Source organism: Sarcophilus harrisii, chromosome 3 (genome assembly GCF_902635505.1).
Source record: "Sarcophilus harrisii chromosome 3, mSarHar1.11, whole genome shotgun sequence".
Classification (NCBI taxonomy): domain Eukaryota; kingdom Metazoa; phylum Chordata; class Mammalia; order Dasyuromorphia; family Dasyuridae; genus Sarcophilus; species Sarcophilus harrisii.
In genome coordinates this window covers 203,717,733-203,736,610 of record NC_045428.1, presented here as the reverse complement: position 1 = coordinate 203,736,610, position 18,878 = coordinate 203,717,733, and the positions used below count along the sequence as shown (strand labels likewise).

General features: G+C 33.9%; 1 protein-coding gene across 2 annotated transcripts in view; it reads left to right on the top strand.

Moving 5' to 3' along the window:
* The window catches only part of CLCN4 (chloride voltage-gated channel 4), a 105,807-nt gene that overhangs the window by 46,516 nt on the left and 40,413 nt on the right, over positions 1-18,878 (top strand). For both annotated transcript variants that reach the window (XM_003765589.3, XM_031959007.1), the window contains 4 exons: positions 7,794-8,000; positions 8,096-8,176; positions 9,792-10,337; positions 15,180-15,366. In XM_003765589.3, the coding sequence (XP_003765637.1) occupies positions 7,794-8,000; positions 8,096-8,176; positions 9,792-10,337; positions 15,180-15,366 (1,021 nt within the window). The remainder of the gene's footprint in view (positions 1-7,793; positions 8,001-8,095; positions 8,177-9,791; positions 10,338-15,179; positions 15,367-18,878) is intronic.

Sequence of the window (18,878 nt, the reverse complement as noted above, 5' to 3'; positions counted from 1 at the left end):
AAGTCTTTTATAACCTACCCATCCCTCACCTTTTCAGTCTTTTTACACTTCACACCTTCCTGTCACCAAATAATCTATAATCAAGCACACTGGCTTTCTTGCTTGTTCTTTGATAAAGCATCCTATCAACTCTTGGGTGTTTTCACTGGCTATCCCTAATATCCTGAATGTTCTTCCTCCTTTTCTCTACCTTCTGACTTTGTTTCTTCCTTCAAATCCCAGCTTAAATCCTATTTTCTATAGGAAGCCCTTTCCAGTCCCTAATCCCAATCCCCAGTCATACTTTTCCTTTGTTGATTATTTCATATTTATCCTGCATATAAACATGGCTGTTTGTATGTTTTCTCCCCAATTAGTCTTTTGTGTGTTTTCTCCCTAATTAGTCTTTGATATGCTATCTCCCTAATTAGACTATATGTTCCTTAAGAATGGGGATCATATTTTCTCTTTCTTTGAATCCTCATTGCTCAGCAAAACAGCGCCTGGCACATAGTAGGTACTTAATAATTGTTTTACTGACTGAGCATGTGCAAAGCATTGAGGTATACAAATAGGAAAAATCAGACAATCCTTTCTTTCAAGGAGTTCACATTCTAATTAGAGAGAAAATACTTGTAGAATATTTTGACTGTAAATCAGAAAGTTCCACAGTCCTTTGGGTGTAGTAGCAAGACTGATGTTAATGCCTTTTCTTTAATGTCATTGTCGCTGATCTTGAACCAATTGATGGTGCCAAGGATTTTGGTGACAAAACTCTTTCCCCTGGGCCTTCAGTAGCTATAGTTCCAGCATCTGGAGGAGCAGTTACCAAGCCGCATCTTTACAGGTTTATGGGCAGGAGAGATGGGAAATTATTTTTGGTTCAGCTTCTCATATTTTCGTTCTTAAGACAGGACTGACTGAGGACTAACATAATTTTACTAGAAAAAGTTTTTTTATAATTACATAGGATAAAAACTTCTTTACAGGATGTTTCCTAGGATGATGACTGAGGGCAGTGGGTTGAAAGCAGCACCATTCCCATCACTCAAGATGTATTTATCACTAGAGTTTTCAAAATGCTCTATATTCCTGAGGCCATGTCATCTGAAATTCATAAATTCTTAGATTCTCACTTATCTGAAAAATTCTTGAACTAGTTTCTCCATGTATTTATCTTAGAAAAGGAATTAGTAAGTATGAAAGATCTATGAAGGAAGATGCTATCTACCTCCAGAGAAAGATGATGGTCTTCTCTAGTATGGAATGGGGAGAGAGGGAAAAGACAGGTCATAACTTTAAATGTAGCAAAAAAAAAAGGTAAATTAAAAAAAGAAAAGGAACTAGGGAGAGTCAGTGAAAAACATTATTAGCAATAATAATTGTTGGAAGAAATGGATTTACCACAAAATTTTATATAGACAATTCTGAAGAATATTTAGAAATTATTTTTCAGAAGTATTCAATGGTATTTCAGTGTTTTGGAAAATTCCCAAGTGATGGATAAAGATAAATATCCTAGTTTGTTTGTTTGCTTTTTTTCAGATGTAATAGAATCCCATCAAAACCTTAGTGTCTTAGAATCAAGAGCTGAGAGAGCACTTAACTATGTGCTAGTCAATTCCTGCCTTCAAAGATTGCATTCTGTTGAAGAATTTACATTCCATATCTCCTTTCTAGATTATTATTTAATCCAGGAATTCTTAATTTTTTCCCCTTAAAAAGCCTTTTGAAAACTAGAACTCTTCTCTGAATCACGTGTCTAAGTGCATAACATAAAATAATAGGATTGCAAAGGAAATCAAATTTATTGTAATGTAATTATCAAAATTAAAGCCCTTTGCAAACCTCAAAGTGCTATGCAAATGATAGCTCTTGTCATTATATTGTTATACTATTATGATACTGTTGAAGAATTTACATTTCATATATCCTTCCTAAATTATCTATCATCTAATTCAAGAGTTCTTAATCTTTTTTCTCTCAAAAGCCTTTTACCTATAGAACTTTTCTCTGAATCACATTTTTAAGTGCATAAAATAAAATACATAGGATTGCAAAGGAAATCAAATTTGTTGCAATGTAATTATCAAAATTAAAGCCCTTTGCAAACCTGAGTGCTATACAAATGATAGTTAGCATTATCTTGTTATACAATTATATTATATACTTAATAATTCAGTGCTAATAATAAAGTATTTAATTCTCTTTATAAACAGCCCAAGACATATTCAAAAGCAAATTATCTTAAGTCTTTAGACTTATTAATAAAATCAGCATTATGGAGTTGTCTAGTTTTTCTTTCCTATTGCGCTAATCCACTAGCAGTTGCCATGATAAATCAATTCAAATTAAACAGCAAATCATTTGAATAGTACTTTATGTGTTTATTATGGATTTGCAGATGATGTCCTCAAATCCTCTTAAAAGAAATAGAATTTTGACAAATATTATGAAGGGTTTGAAATTAATTACACAAAATCAGAATTTGAGTCCTTGCTAAAATTCACAGTCTAGCAGTTGACAAGATGTTGGTGACTTCTGGCAATACGTGTCATTTTCTCTAGTTTGATTAGACAATTATATTAAATTATTTTATAGAATTTTACAAGTACTGGTAAATTCTCTTACTGTTATGAGTCAGATAATTGATGGTGATATTGCCCCAAATTGTATTTCTCCTTCAAATTATGCCACAAGAACAGTCAGATCCTTAAAATACAATATAATCATTTAATAATAGATTTGGAAATTTCATTGAGGACATTTACTTGAATTATGTCTCCCAGGAAATAATCATTTCTACATTGTGCCTAGAAGATGCTTATCAGGTGTTTGCAGTGCCTGTCCTAGTTAGAAATGCTAAAGAACTGTTCATCCATCATAATTTGGGTAATAAATATTCCCTATCTATGTATTTTTTTCCTATGTATTTTTTTTTTTTTTTTTTGTATGTGTGTGAAGTAATTGGAGTTGAATGATTTGCCTACGGTCATATAGTGTCAAGTGTTCAAATTTGAATTTAGGTCCCCTTGACTCCAGGACTAATGCTCTGTCCACTGTGCAAACTAGCTGCCCCATGTGAATTTATAGTATTAACAAGATTATAACATATTTGGAAATTATGATCTTAACATATCTCATTTGATGCTCATACCATATATATTAGACAGATGCAGTTATTAGGTCCATATTACATACGAGGTAATTGAAGCTGAGAGTAATTTTTTTTTAAACACAGCTGGTATCTAAAGGACAATATGAATCCAAGCTTTCCCAACTCCAACTCAGTAGTTTGCTCCTTATTCCATGTTGCCCAATTTTTTTGAATGATTAGGAATCACATTTAAGAAGGCATTACATTATATGGGGCTTGATGCAATCAACACAATGTTATTTGCCAAGTGTATTATCTGGAAATATTACCTTTAGAGAATTTCCTCTTTCATTTGGACTCTGTTAAAATATATATATATATATATATATATATACAAAACCTTGTATTCCAAATTCCCTCTCTTCCTCCACTCCTTCCCCTATGTGGCAAGTAATCCAATATATGTTAAACATGGTAGAAATATATGTTAAATCCAATATATGTATACAGATTTACACAATTATCTTGCTGCACAAGATACACACACACACATATACAAAATGTAAGATAGGGGAGTTTGGGGTGCTAGAAGATTGGGAAGAATACATACTACTGTTTTATGCTTGAATTGATATGATCAAAAGATGATTCAACAAAGTTCTTCCCCTGGGTCCATTTTAGCTGAACATTTTATATGGCCTTAGTTTCACTAAACAATTGGAACTGGTCTGAATCATCTCATTGTTGAAGAGAGCATCAGAATTGATCATCGTATAATCTTGTTGGTGCCATGAACAATGATCTCCTAGTTCTACTCGTTAAAAAGTTGTTTTTGATGTTTTTGTGGCAACTAAATCAATGGCAATATCATCTGATTCATTTCAATTTATTTTATTTCTTACCTTCTTTCAGGTAGTTTGAGAAAAAATCTCTCTGTACCCTCAAAATTGACATATATCCAGCATTGACTTTCTTTTTATATACTTGGTCTGTTTCAACTGTGGAAGTAGAAAAATTTAAAAAAATAATCCTTGTATTTTTAAGGAGCTTACAGTTTAATAAGGATAGTCCACACATAGATAATGTGTGCAATGTAATGTAGCAAAAGACAGATCTAGAGTTTCCAATATAAATTGGAGGAGAAAGAGATTACTAGGGAAATTGGAGAAGGGCTTTATGGAAAAGATGGCAGCCAAGGTACATTATAAGGAGGGGAAGGATTTCAATAAATGGGCATGCATTTTATATGTGAGAGAATGACCTGTGCAATTGTGTGGAGGTAGGAGCTGGGATAGTTCGGTTTGGCTAGAACACAGAATATATGGGGAGGGGATTAATAGTATGGAATAAGACTGGAAAGGTTATTTGGAATCAGATTTTTTAGGGCTGTAAGTGGCAGGCTAAGAAGGTTTGATATATTTTTTTAAGCCTCAAAGCAATAGTAAGAGTTTAAAGGCTTTTGAGAAAAGGAAATAAAGAAAAGAAGAAGAATGAAGCAAGGAACAAAAAGAGGGAAGGGATAGAGGGAGAAAACAAGTATATATTAAGAACTTAGGATGTTCTAGGCACTGTGTTAACTTTACAAATCTCATTTGATGCTCATGACAGTGCTGAGAGTTGGATACAATTATTATCAGTGATTTGTCCAGTCTGAGGCTAGATTTGGATTCAGATCTTTCTGACTCCAAGCCTGGCAATATATCAACTTATATCACCAGTTAATTGCCTTTAGGTAAAGAATAGAAGTGATAGTCACATAAGGATGATTATTTTGTCCATTGTGCAAGAGGGTGACTTACTGAGGGGAGAACCTGTGAGTGAAACTCCTATTATAATAGTTCAGGCAAAGGATAATAAAGGCTTCAATTGGGGAGGTATCATTTTAAGTGGAAAGGAAGAGATTGTAAGAGATATTCTAGAGGCTTGTGGAAATAAGGAAAAGTGAAGAAATAAAGATTTGTGAAAGGATGACAAAGATGAATTGTGCATTGGACTCCTGTTTGAATGGTACTTTTAGATAGAATTATCTAGCCATCAATGATGTGGGACTGGAGTTCAAAATACAGATTAAGATTGCATATGTTAATTTGGGAGTCATCTATGTAGAAATTACACTTAAAAATATGGGAGTGGAAAAAATCACCAGGTGGAGATAAAGAGAGGAGATAAAAGAGCTTAGGATAGATCCCCATGGGATACTCATGGAGTCAGGAAAAATAATTCAAATCAATATTGGAGACAGAGCAGTAAGACAGATAAGAAGAGAACCAATAGATTGTAATGTCAAAAAAATACTTAGGAGGTGATAGTGTCACAAGGGAGAGTTGATCAGTGTTGTGAAAGGCTGTAGGAATGTACAGAATCATAGATTTAATGATGGAAAGAACCTTAGGGCCAATCAAGTTCAATCACTTCATTTTACAAGTGAGTAAACTGAGTCTCAATTAAATAACTTGCTTAAACCCATTTGTTATTCCAATTTGAATTCTCTTTTCATTAGATTTATTCTTTTTCCCAACAGTAGGATGAAATTTGAAAATAACTGGTCATGAGATTTGGAAATTAGGATGTTGATGACTTTGGAAAGTCTTCTGCTTCAATATAGTAAATGGGGATAGAAGGAGAACTACTGGGTAATAAGAAAATATTATGGATGAATTTTTTTAGGTGTTTAGCAGAGAAGGGAAGAGATATTTAAGATAGTAACTGAGTGAAGGGACATTTTTTGGTGGGGGAGGAGGAATTAAGGGAGACTTGAAAAATGTTTGTCCATGGGGAAAAGAGAGGAAGACCTTAGATGTAAGAGGGATATGCATTAAAGTTAGATTTTTATAGAAGATGGGGAAAGAAAGAGATTAAGGACTTAACTAGAAGATTTTGCCTTCACAAGAAGACGACACATCTCATCTTCTTACAGAACGGAAGGAGGAGAGGGATTTATGGGCATAGAAAAATCTTACAGTAAATAGATTACAGAATTCACAATGAATGTGTCCAGTCTTTTCAAGAAAATGGAGGGCGAGGTCAGATGTTGAGAAAGAAAGGGATGGGATGGAATTGGGGTCTTAAGAAATGGGAGAAAGGTTTGGGATGGCCACCTTGGGGACTGAGATTAGCAATCAATCAATGAATAAAAATTGTTAACTATATAGTCATGAGATTACATAGCATGAATTTATGGTGATCCTTTTTAATATTACTTTCTCCAATAGTCAAAAGAGACTTAAAAATACTACAGGAAAAAATTGATGGGCTGGGAGTGCAAAAGACATTTTGTTTACGTGATGTAAATAGTTCCAGACAGTGATGATGAAATTCTATGTTCATATTTTACAAAATTGCAGAGACATTGGTCACACCCTCATTGACCACATGTGGATTCACATTGGCTCACTGGTACACAGGCTAAATTTATCTTTTAATGTGAAAGTTAATCTTTAAATTATTAGTGAGAATATCTAATATTGAAAAAAATCTACTTCATATAAACTTCTTTATCTCAGCAAATAGCTGAGAAGGATATCAATGCAGAAACAGTTATGTGCTACAGTGAATAAGGTTATTGAATTTTGGACTCAATAATATTTAACACAAATAGCACTGGGCAAGTCATTTAATTACTTTCAGCTTCAGTTTTCTCAGTAGTAAAATGGGGGCGGGGTAATAATAGTACCTACTTCACAATGTCATTCTGAGGATCAAGTGAGAGAACCTGTTAAAGTATTTTGCACTAAGTAAATGTGGCTATTATGAAAGAAGTTCATTTTATCATTTTTAGTGACTATGCTCAAAGACAATTAAGTTTGGGGATAAGTACTTCAATATGTAAAACCCATTCTCCAGAGAAGTATTATTTTAGTTCCAGTTGAAATACTACTGAATGTGTAAAGGAAAGACATATGTTGAGTTTAAAGAAAATAGCTTATTAATTTGCCCTTAGTAACTGAGGTCAACATAGCAAAACAATGAAATAAAAAGAATCTACCCACTATCAAAGCCTTATTCAATAAGATTTTACTAGCATTAGGGTTATTAATGTAAACAATGAGAAATTTTTATACCCTACATATAGTTGCTAGGAGAACATTATTAGATAAATTATTTACATATTTTTGACAATAAAAAAATTACAGTGTTTAAAGCAGTCATGTTCTAGACATTACATTGAAGGTGATATGAGTGAAGTATTGATTTTGGTATTATTACATTTAGATTTTAATTTCATTATGTTAGGTAGCGTAAGTAAGTAACAGAGAGGTAACCTCAAAGATAGAAAGATTTCTGATTGATACTGACCTTGTCCAAATTATTTACTTTCTTGTGGTCCTACACAATTTCTGAGATTTTACATTTCAGTAAAGGTTCAGACCTACATGGATAAGGGGCATTCCCAGTGTCAAAGAAATCACTGGTAGATCCAATTCTTATCCCTGTATTTATGTTTTAACATTATACAACATAATACAATACAAAACACAAATAGGAGGCAGCATAGATTTCAATATTTATTATTTATTATGATACATAAAAACTGCCATGTGAAAAAAACCTATTTTTTTAAGGATGCAAGCAATTTCTACGTGCAATTATAATGCCATTTTTACTTTTTGATTCAGTAATTTCAAAAAGCAAACCTATTTCTCTAAGTTAATTTTTTTTTCTAATTTTAGAATTTTATTATCTTCTTATTCAACTTTTCCTCCTTTCTGTCTTTCAGATAAAGACTATCTTGAGTGGTTTTATTATAAGAGGCTACTTGGGAAAGTGGACGCTCTTAATCAAAACTGTTACTCTAGTCCTGGTGGTATCTTCTGGCCTAAGCCTTGGAAAAGAAGGCCCTTTAGTACATGTAGCTTGTTGCTGTGGTAACTTCTTCAGTAGCCTGTTTTCCAAGTATAGCAAGAATGAGGGAAAGAGAAGGGAGGTAAGTAGCTCAGCTTTCCTGGGTAGTTCATTCTCCCTCTTCACAGCTGTTTCACTGATGAACTTGGCACTTATATGTAAATATTTGCATTGTAGGTACTTTCAGCTGCAGCGGCTGCTGGGGTCTCTGTTGCCTTTGGTGCCCCAATTGGGGGTGTACTTTTCAGTCTTGAAGAGGTAAGAATAAACAATTTAGAGGATTAATAGTTTTGGAGGAGGGGGGACAGAAGGGTGGAGTGGTTTTATCAAATGTTTTTTATAATTGTTGGAACAATGGAATACACTTCTGACTTTTCTGGGCTTAAATTAAAGTAATACAGAGGCTGGTTGTAGGTCATCAACCAAATTATATCTTTTTTTTTTTCATTTTAAGAATTTTGCTGTTATACAAGGGTTCACTTGAAGAAAACAAAAAACAACTCTCCTTTATCCATAATGAAATATTTTTTTAGAATTTAAGTTTTTCTTTTTCTTACTCTTAGAATAAATCCTGGGGATTGCTTTCATACTTCATAACTAAACAGTGGTTGTTACTCTCCCTTTTAATTTTACTCTTTTCAAGATGGTAATGAATCAGATAAAAAACAAAACAGAACTTAGAAACTTAATAAAAATTTCCTGTTATATAGATTTGATTAAGTTCATTTAAATGTTTTTGTTGATGTATCTTACTTATGTCTAAAATTAAATTAGTCAATTGATTGTTGTGTTTGGGGCTTATAATATTTTTTTGAGTGATAAGCATTTGAATATAAATACTAGGATAAACCACAAAATATTAGAGTTTGGGAGACCTTAGCAATCACTTAGTCCATCTTGTTCATTTTACTTATGAGGAAACTGAGTTAAAGAGAGGTGAAGTTATTTGTTCAAAGTATTTGACTAAATGTGAATAGCACAGGTGGCACAGTAGAGAGGATGGAAACAGGAAGACCTGAGTTCAACTGGTCTCAGACACTAGTGTGACTCTGGGCAAGTCCCTTAACTGTATTTGCCTCAGTTTCTCATCTGTAAAATGGGTAGAGAAAGAAATTGTCAAACCACTCTAGTATTTTTGTCAAGAATGGGGTTGCAAAGAATCAAACATTATTGAAATGATTAAACAATTAAATTAAACAAAATAATATAAATTTATATTATTAAAATATATAAATAAGTAATATATATTATATATTAGCACTCTAGTATTTTTGCCAAGAATGGGGTCACAAAGAGTCAAACATTATTGAAATGATTGAATAATAACAACCAAATGATATAAATTTATATTTACATAATATATATAAATAATATATATTATATATTAGCACTCTAGTATTTTTGCCAAGAATGGAGTCAGAAAGAATCAGACATTATTGAAATTATTGAATGATAACAACCAAATAATATAAATTTATATTTACATAATATATATAAATAAATAATATATAATATATATTAGCACTCTAGTAATTTTTGCCAAGAATGGGGTCACAAGGAATCAAACATTTTTGAAATGATTGAACAATAACAACTGAATAATATAAATTCATATTTATAGAATATATAAAAATAAATAATATATACTATATATTATTAACTAAGATATTAAAAATAAAAATATATACGTAAATATGAAAATAAATTTGCCTATGGTAACATAGCCACTTTGTGAAAATTGCGGGCCTAGAACTTATTTGTCATGATTCTAATCTAGTTTCATTTCCATCTTATCATTATGCGTATTGTTCTGAGATGCAAATTTTACCTCTCTCCTGGCTAACCCCTAATTATGTCTGTTTATTTGTTTCAGGTCAGTTACTACTTTCCTTTAAAAACTCTCTGGAGGTCATTTTTTGCTGCCCTGGTGGCTGCTTTCACACTGAGGTCCATCAATCCCTTTGGGAACAGCCGTCTGGTTCTTTTTTATGTAGAATACCACACGCCCTGGTACATGGCTGAACTCTTCCCCTTCATCCTCCTTGGTGTCTTTGGAGGTCTCTGGGGGACCCTTTTTATTCGCTGTAACATTGCCTGGTGTCGAAGACGGAAGACCACACAGCTAGGAAAGTATCCCGTGCTGGAGGTCATTGTGGTGACAGCCATCACTGCCATAATTGCCTACCCTAACCCATACACTCGCCAGAGCACCAGTGAGCTCATCTCGGAGCTGTTCAACGACTGTGGAGCTTTGGAGTCCTCCCAGCTCTGTGATTACATCAATGACCCCAATATGACCAGACCTGTTGATGACATTCCTGATAGACCAGCTGGGCCCGGGGTTTATACTGCAATGTGGCAGCTGGCTTTAGCCCTCATCTTCAAAATCATCATTACAATATTTACTTTTGGCATGAAGGTAAGGGGGGAGGACGCAAAATAGTGACCAACCTGAAATGTCTGGGTTAGCTGTCTAATATACAAAGAGGGAAAAGAAACATAATTAGAACTGAGATAACTCCTGATTGACATGGTACCTGGTAGAAGAAACTAAACTGTATTTATCTTATCTCTTAGTGAATGTTTATTGTTAGTTGCTGAATTATACTTTTAAAAGCCACAGATATTTCTTGTGAGAGGAAAACTCAAATTGTACAAGATCTAGAATGATGATGTTAGTGGGTTATCTTTTAGTCATTACTGAACTATACTTTTAAAAGCCACATAGATGTTTCTTGTGAGAGGAAAGCTCAAATTGTTTAAGATTTAGAGTGATGATGTTAGTGGGTTATGATCACCATTAGAGAAAAAGAAGAATTCAAATCTGGTTGAAACATCTTGGTAAAAAGCAAAACAAAACAATCCCCCTAAAAAACAAAAAATACAGCTCTCCCACTCTTAAAAAAGTTTTCCTCAAACTTTCAGTAATAGAGGCAGAAATTAGAGGTACAGAATCATAGCCTCTTAGAGTTATGGGAAACCTTAGAAGGCATCTAGTACAATGTCTTTACCTGATATAAGAATCAAGTAATAATTTTTCTGTGTTTCAGATGAAGAAAATAATGGCTTCTGTTAAAAATTTTTCATAGATTTCCTTTGTTTCCTTAGTCAGGGTTATTTACCTTTTAGGCACACATCACAAGAAATATCTCCTAAAAAGATGAGGAGATTAAACTTGATGATCTTCCAGCTCTAAAATATTGCATGATTTAATAGTTTGTCAGGAAATCATAGTGAGGAGAGATACTGATAAGGAACATAAATGCTCACTTGAGGAACATAAATGAATCAGCATAAGTGCCCAAATGATCACAAGTAAGGCATTTTGTTGATCGTGTGTGTGTGTGTGTGTGTGTGTGTGTGTGTGTGTGTGTCCCTTCTGAAGGCCACAGTGATACAGTGGTTCAGGTGTATTTTGGGCCCAGATCACCTGGATTTCTGCACTTATATCTGATTGTTGTCATTGGACAGATTCACAGGTTCTCAATGGTATAAGGACCTTAGGATTAGTCAATCATTGGGTGGTCTGAACTGTGAATCCCCTAATCAGCCACAAGGACACAGTGATTTGTTAAGTTTACTGTCTTACACATCTGGATTAGAAGAAATTTGCTAATTTTTGCATTCCTAATTTTAAATGTAGCTGAACCACAGTTGTTGACTATCTAGGAATTTCCCAAAATATATGTAAATCAATCAGTTTTTGGACATGGAGTCACTTTTATCAGTTAAAGCCTAGTAAAAGGTCAATGCTAACATGATTATATTCTATCCAATTCAAAAAGCATTTATCAAGTGCTTACTGTTTGCTAGGCATTATGCAATGTTGTGGATTTAAAAATAAAGAAGAAATAGTTCCATGTTTATATAACATAATTATATTAAATATATATTATATACATTATGTTATATATTATAATTGCAATTATAATAAGTATATTATATGATTAATGATTAACATAATAATATAATTATAATATATAGTATAACATTATGTTATATAATAACTTGAAGCTACTAAAAGCCTTACATCCTTTAAGATATAAATTGATCTATTCCAGTCTTTCTAGCTCCTATTGCTACGTTCCACTACTCTTCCCCACCAGGAGGAGTGGGGAGGAAAGTTTTGGAGGAAGAGGGAGAAGAAAATGTAACACTTATAAAAAGAATACTTATAATCAAGTAAAACAAATTTCTGCATTGACCATGTCCAAGAAACAGATGTTATTTTTTATGGCTTGAGTTTATTGCACCTCTTTCAGGAGGTGGGTATCATCATGCTTTATTATAAATCCTCTGGAATAAAGAGTGCTTACTGTATTGATCAGAGTTCTTAAGTCTTTCAAAGTTTTTACTGTATTGTTGCTCTTGCAGTTCTGTTCATTGTTGAATCAGTTCAAACAAACCTGCTCTCAGGTTTCCTTAAAACTATCTCTTTGATTTTTTTGTATAACACAGTAGTATTTCATTACCCTCATATACCATAATTGTTCAGCCATTCTCCGAAGGGGCATCCCTTTAGTTTCCACTTTTTCTTTGTCACTATAAAAAGAGCTGCTATAAATATTTTTGTACATATGGTTCCTCTTCCTCTTTCTTTCATCTCCGGGATATATGTTGAGGCTGTATTTGCTTTTTTTAATCTCCTTATTATTCCACGCCTTACCACAGCCAAAAACTAATGTACTAAAACTCTTAATGTAGGCTAGGTCTGTATTAAGGGAGTTTGAGCTAAGTTACTTCCTGGCTGCTAGGAATCCCTAGAGAGCATTGGGTGTGAACAACTGTCCCCAGAGAATGCATTTTAATTGTTCCCTTGAGAAAACAGTTTTCTGTTTTTCAGAGCCCTTTTGTTAAAATCTGCCCAGAGTGAACTTCTAACAATTCCATAAAGAGACAGACTTAGTGAAAGAACTTTGTTTTTCTTTTGTCAGACAATGGAATTGAATTTTATCATTCTCTTTCAAGTCTATTTTTGTGCATTGTTTCCTATAGGCCAAAAAAAAAAAAAAATCAAGTTGATTTGAGTGTGTGAAAGTCAAACAAGAGCTTTTTCTTTTCTTTTTCTTTTTTTTTTGGGGGGGGGGAAGGCTGGTACATTTGATTAAGTGGCTGACTGAAGGCTTTAGAGGATTAATCTTCTTACATCCAAGGGACTCATTTCTTAGACTTCTATATAAGAATGAATGATAGCATGTTTTTTGAGCAGAGGCTTCCTGAGAGAAGATACTAACCTTTCTTTTGACTCGCCAGGGATGAAATAAACACAGAACAAGGTGAACAGCCATAAAGGGCATCATTTCCTCTAAAGTGCCCCTAGCTTTAGGGATCAGAGATAAGGAGTCAATGACAGCTGCTATTAACTGCTAGGCCTGTTTACTTTTTAGTGCATTGATTAAGATCAGCAAAGGAATAATGAAAAAGATGACTCATGAACAAAGGTCAAAAGCAGTCTCAAAATTTAAAGAAAAACAAATAAGCATAGAATCTAGTTTATTTTATAATACATCATTAATCAATAACATCAATAACAAACTATCTTGAATATATTTTAACTTTATAAAGAAACTAAAACATTTAATATTACAGTAATAATTAGCATCCTTCCTTCCCCCAATAAAAAAAAATTCCCACGATTTCTTTTACTTATATGGCATATTTGTTTCTTGTAACCCTATCTCTAAAATGTTCAGAATATTGTAGGAAAAACTGACAGGCTGGAGCAATTAGGACTTTTAACTAAGGTTAAGTGGCGGTGTATTAAAGAGAATTAATATTTTTAAAGCATTTTGGAAGATGGAAAACTGCTGAGAAAAAGGATGGGTTTTTTTATTTCACCTGTGAGCAGTTAGTGGGTTCTCCCCGCCCTTTTCTTTTACATGCTGTGCTTGACATTTAATTTTAAAATCCATTCTAAATGACACAGAAAGGAGAGAGATAAAATAGCAGAAAATCTCTTATGTCAGAGGCTCATTTCTACATGTTATTTGCAGTTGAGTTTATCACTTCTGTAATCCCTAACAAGCAAATCAGAGATATTGAAGAAGAGGAAATGAAAGTGAAAATCTCTTCTTTCAAGGTAATTGTGGGCTGTGTAGTGCATTTTGAAAATATTAGAAATCAGTTATAATGGAAAGGGCATTGGTCTTGAAGTCTGAAAAATTCACTTTGAGGCTTGGCCCTGCCACTCACTAGTTCAGTGACATTGTTGGAAATACTCTTTGAACTTCTATTTCTCATCTATGAAACACAGGAAAAATATCTATAAAAGCATAAATATCTCCAGTTTCACATGGTTATTTCTAGGAAAACTTATGTCAGAGCTTAAATAAGGTGCATTCTGTAAGCTGGAATACACTCTTTCCTTCCTCATCTCCTACTCTTAGAATCACTTGCTTCTTTCAAAGCCTAAATAAAGGGTCATTGTCTACAATGAGGCCATTCTTGATTTCCTCAGCCACTAGTGCTTTTCCTCTGAAATCACTTTATTTTTACTTTGTGTATGTTTAGGATGTAACTGTAAGCTCCTTAAAGGTAGGGACTTTATCAATTTTGTCTGTGTATTTCTTAACAGGTAGAATAGTACTTGGCAGATGGTAGGTATTTAATGAATATTTGTTGGTTGTATTGTTGTTATTATTATTATGTCTTAAGTCTAGAGCTAAAAAAGATTTCCAAAGGTCTTTTAGTTCCTAAATGGGAATTGTATTTAATATTATGCAACTGCTTTAACAAGCTGAAAATTGTTTACTTTTTATGTTGACTTAACAAAATATTCTTTTTCTGTTTCCTTTTCTCTTTCTCTTCCTCTCTGACTTATATTCTCCCTTTTCCTCTCTCCATCTCTCTGTTTCTGTCTCTTTTTCCCCCTTTTCCTCTCTTCTGTTCTGTTTTGTTCTCTCTCCCTCACCCTCTTCTCCCTCCCCATCTCCCTCTAAGATTAAAAAGAAGAAAGTTGTGATTATGCTTCCTCCTAATTATAACCATATAATAGTTTGATTGTTATGAGGGGCATGTTCCTAAATGTTAAACATCAAATTGAGGGTTAGGGGTAGGAAAGATGTGTAGGATACATTTTTAGGTTTAATCTGAATTATTAACATTTTTTCTATCATTTTCTTAAATTCAGATAATAATACTATGAGTCAAATTGTAATTTGTAGATTTTGCTGGTTGGAATAGATCGCCAAAGCTTCTGGGATATGTAGGCCATTCTAATCCCCATATCTTATGCCTTTGTTTTTTCTGTGTTTCATTGGAGATCCCTTCAGGCCTTTTCATTCCCAGCATGGCTGTGGGAGCCATGGCGGGCAGAATGGTGGGGATAGGAGTAGAACAGCTGGCTTACCACCACCATGACTGGATCATCTTCAGGAACTGGTGCAGACCTGGGGCAGACTGTGTCACTCCTGGACTTTATGCAATGGTGGGAGCTGCAGCCTGTTTAGGTATGTTCTTCACAGCGGGGAGAAGGGATATGACTCATGTTTATGCTCATGTTAATCTTAGGTACTTTGTTTTAAAAATGAAAGTTGGCTAGGAATTATAGGACTACAGACATTCAGACTTTGCTGTCCTAAATTATCATTCTCATTCTTTTTTTGTTTCACCAAACATAAAAATGGGCCCATCTTCCTAAGTTTTCAAGGCATGAATTTTCCACAGAGACTTCGCTAAAAGGCCCAATTGTGACATAAGATGTAAATAGATGAATTGGCTTTGTACCTCTGAGAGATAGAAAATATTAATGCCATTTTGGGACAGAATAACCTTCTTAAGCTTTTTTGTTAAGTGATCTGGGAATGAGGACAGTAGGGCTGTAAATTTGGCTCTGTATTTGATTTTGTAATCCCATTAGAAATGCTGAAATGAGGCTATGGCTGTCTTTCAAAGGAATAATGTTTTGTGTCTTTTTTTTTTTTTTTTTGGTCCAAAATGGATTGAAGTGAAGGGAGTCTTATCTAGATTTATCTTTTCTAGCTGTAGATAAAGGACAGCTGCTTCTTGTTTGGATGCCAAATTGTTAATATCTCATTTTCACTGATGGTGATGTTATTCATACTGTGCAATGTTATCTTTATTTTCTAATTTGGCAATCCACATAAAAGTTTGTGTGGTTAAAACAAATTATTCACTAGTGTCTCTTTTCTCTTTTTACTTGCTCCTGGGGTCAAGAAGACCAAATATGGCTCGGACACTTACTATCTGTGTGACTCTGGCAAGTCACTTAACCTTGTTTGCCTCAGTTTCCTCATTTGTTAAATGAGCTGGAGAAGGAAATGGTAAATCACTCCAGTGTCTTTCCCAAGAAAACCCCAAAATGGTTCATGAAGAGTCATGTGACTGAAAATGACTAAACAATGTAGATAACTTTCAAAATTCTATATTTGCCTTTCTCCTCTCCCCTGAAATCTGGTCTCAAACTTCTAATTGGCTATATGACATCTTCAGGTGGATATATCAGGTGTATTTAGTGATGATAATATGCCCATAATATAAGTCACCAAGATCACTGTCCCCATCAAATCTAATTTTTCTCCCCCCCCCCCTTTTTTTTTGTTTGATGTACCATCATTCTCCTAGTTATTCAGGCTTTTAATTTTAGTAGTCATCTTTTACTCTTCTTTCCTTCTCTTCTTCTTCTTCTTCTTCTTCAAATACTATCGGTTGCCATTTAAGTCCTGTTGATTGATAGAAAATACCCTGGTGATTGATGTACTCCTTTTTACTGACTGTAGCAGACTCCCTCATCACTTTTAACTCGCCCAATTAAAATATCTTGCTAGTTCGTCTCTTTGCCTCAATTATCTCTCCCTTTTCTAATCCATCTTGTACTACTTTCCCACTGCCTAAATGATAAATTTATAAATTTCTTATATGAATATTCAAAAATCTCCACAATTCCAACCTGCTTTTTTTCCCATTTTTAATAGCACTTTATTTTTTCTACAAATACATGCAAAGAGTTTTCCACATTCACCTTTGCAAAAACCTTGTGTTTCAAATTTTCCTCTCTCTTTTCCCCTTCCCCATGATGTAGATTAAACATGTACAGTTCTCCTAAACATATTTACATATTTATCATGTTTCATAAGAAAAATCAGATCAAAAGGGGGAAAAAACATGAGAAAGAGAAGGCAAAAAAAGTTGAAAGTAGGATGTAGAGTACTTTGATCCACATTCATTCTCCATAATCCTCTCTCTGGAAGTGATGGCTCTCTCCATCTTAAGTCTATTGGAATTGCCCTGAATCATCTCATTATTAAAAAGAACTAAGTACATCACAGTTGATCTTAACATAATCTTCTTGTTAGTATGTACAATGCTTTCTTGCCAACCTGGCTTTCTACAATTACTTCATGTTCCATTTCATGTAGCTAGTGTATACCAGCTAAAGTGATCTGTTTGCCACTTCATTATTTTGTCCTGGGGCAGCAAGGTGGAACAGTAGGAAGAGTGCTGGACCTGGACTCTGGAAGATTCATTTCCTGAATCCAGTCTGGACTTAGCCACTTGTTGGCTGTGTGATCCTGCACAAGTCACTTCACTTAACCCTGTTTGCTTTGGTTTCCTCATCTGTAAAATTGACTGGTGAAGGAAATGGCAAACCACCCCAGTAACTTTGCCAAGAAAACCCCAAATATGGTCATAAATAATTCAATACAACTGAAAAACAACATTTTGTCTTGACATTTTTTTTAACCTCTTTTTATTTTTAGGTATTGATTACATTTGCTAGAATGGCCTTCCCCTGTATCTCCTGTTGAAATCCCTTTCTTCCTTCAAGGCCCAGCTCAAGTTTAATCTACTTTATAAAGTGGTCCTTGCTTTCCTCCTCTCCTCCCTTTTGCTGGAAATGAACTCTTTCTTGAATTTCTCTTGCCATTCTGTCATCTCTTGTATACTTAATTATATTCTGAATTTTCTTAATACATAGTTGGTGAACATGTTTTATCCTTTCTCTTCCCAATTAGATTATAAGTGCTTTAAGCTGGACCTGTCAATTAATTTTTTAAATTCCTAAGTGCTGTGCAAATACCTTGCACAAAAGTAAATACTTAATAGAAAAGTATGATACAGGGCAAAATAAGCTAGATTTGGAGTCTGAGGAGCTTAGTCTTTTTTATTCATTTGTTAAAAGCTATATTAAAGTATTATATAAATATGGTTTATTACTACTATTGCTGCTGTTAGTACCATTACTCCTGGTTAATAATACAGCATGAAGTTAATGTTGGGTCACATTAGTTTTATTAATATACTATTGATCCTTAAGGGATGGTAGTGGAATCTATTAAGGAGTTATCAGTATCCTTACATTAAAAGACTAATAATTTCAATTTTTTAAAGAATGCCAAGGAACAAAATTCCCAGGGGATGGAGGGAGAGATTGAGTAGATGAATATACATTGGTCATTGACATTACTCAGCTTATTCCAGTTATGAGGGGATGAATTCCAGTTTGTTACATCAGAAACCTTTATAGTTCATACATCAACAACACTAATATGTATATGTATGTGTGTGTGTGTGTGTGTGTGTGTGTATCTTGGATTACTTGCCACCTAGGGGAGAGGATGGAGGAAGGGGAGGAAAATTGGAACATAAAGTTTTGCAAGGGTCATTGTTGAAAAATTATCCTTGCATATGTTTTGAAAATAAAAATAAAAATAAAAAGAAACACTAACCAGAAAGTCCTTTCGTCCTTGTGTACGATTTCTCAGATTTGGGACAATGACTTAGCTCCCTAGATAACCTGTATAGTTAAGTGGTGAAGAATGAGTTCAGTGACTCAATTTGAGAAAACTTATTTCTCTCCCAAACTGAAGGCCCTTAATCAGAGAACTGGGCAGGATTTCACTAGAATAAGTAGTCTTTTCTTTGTTATATATTGTAATAATGACTGATATGTATATTGCATTTTTAGGCTGCTAGGTGAGGCACTGGATAGAGTACCAGA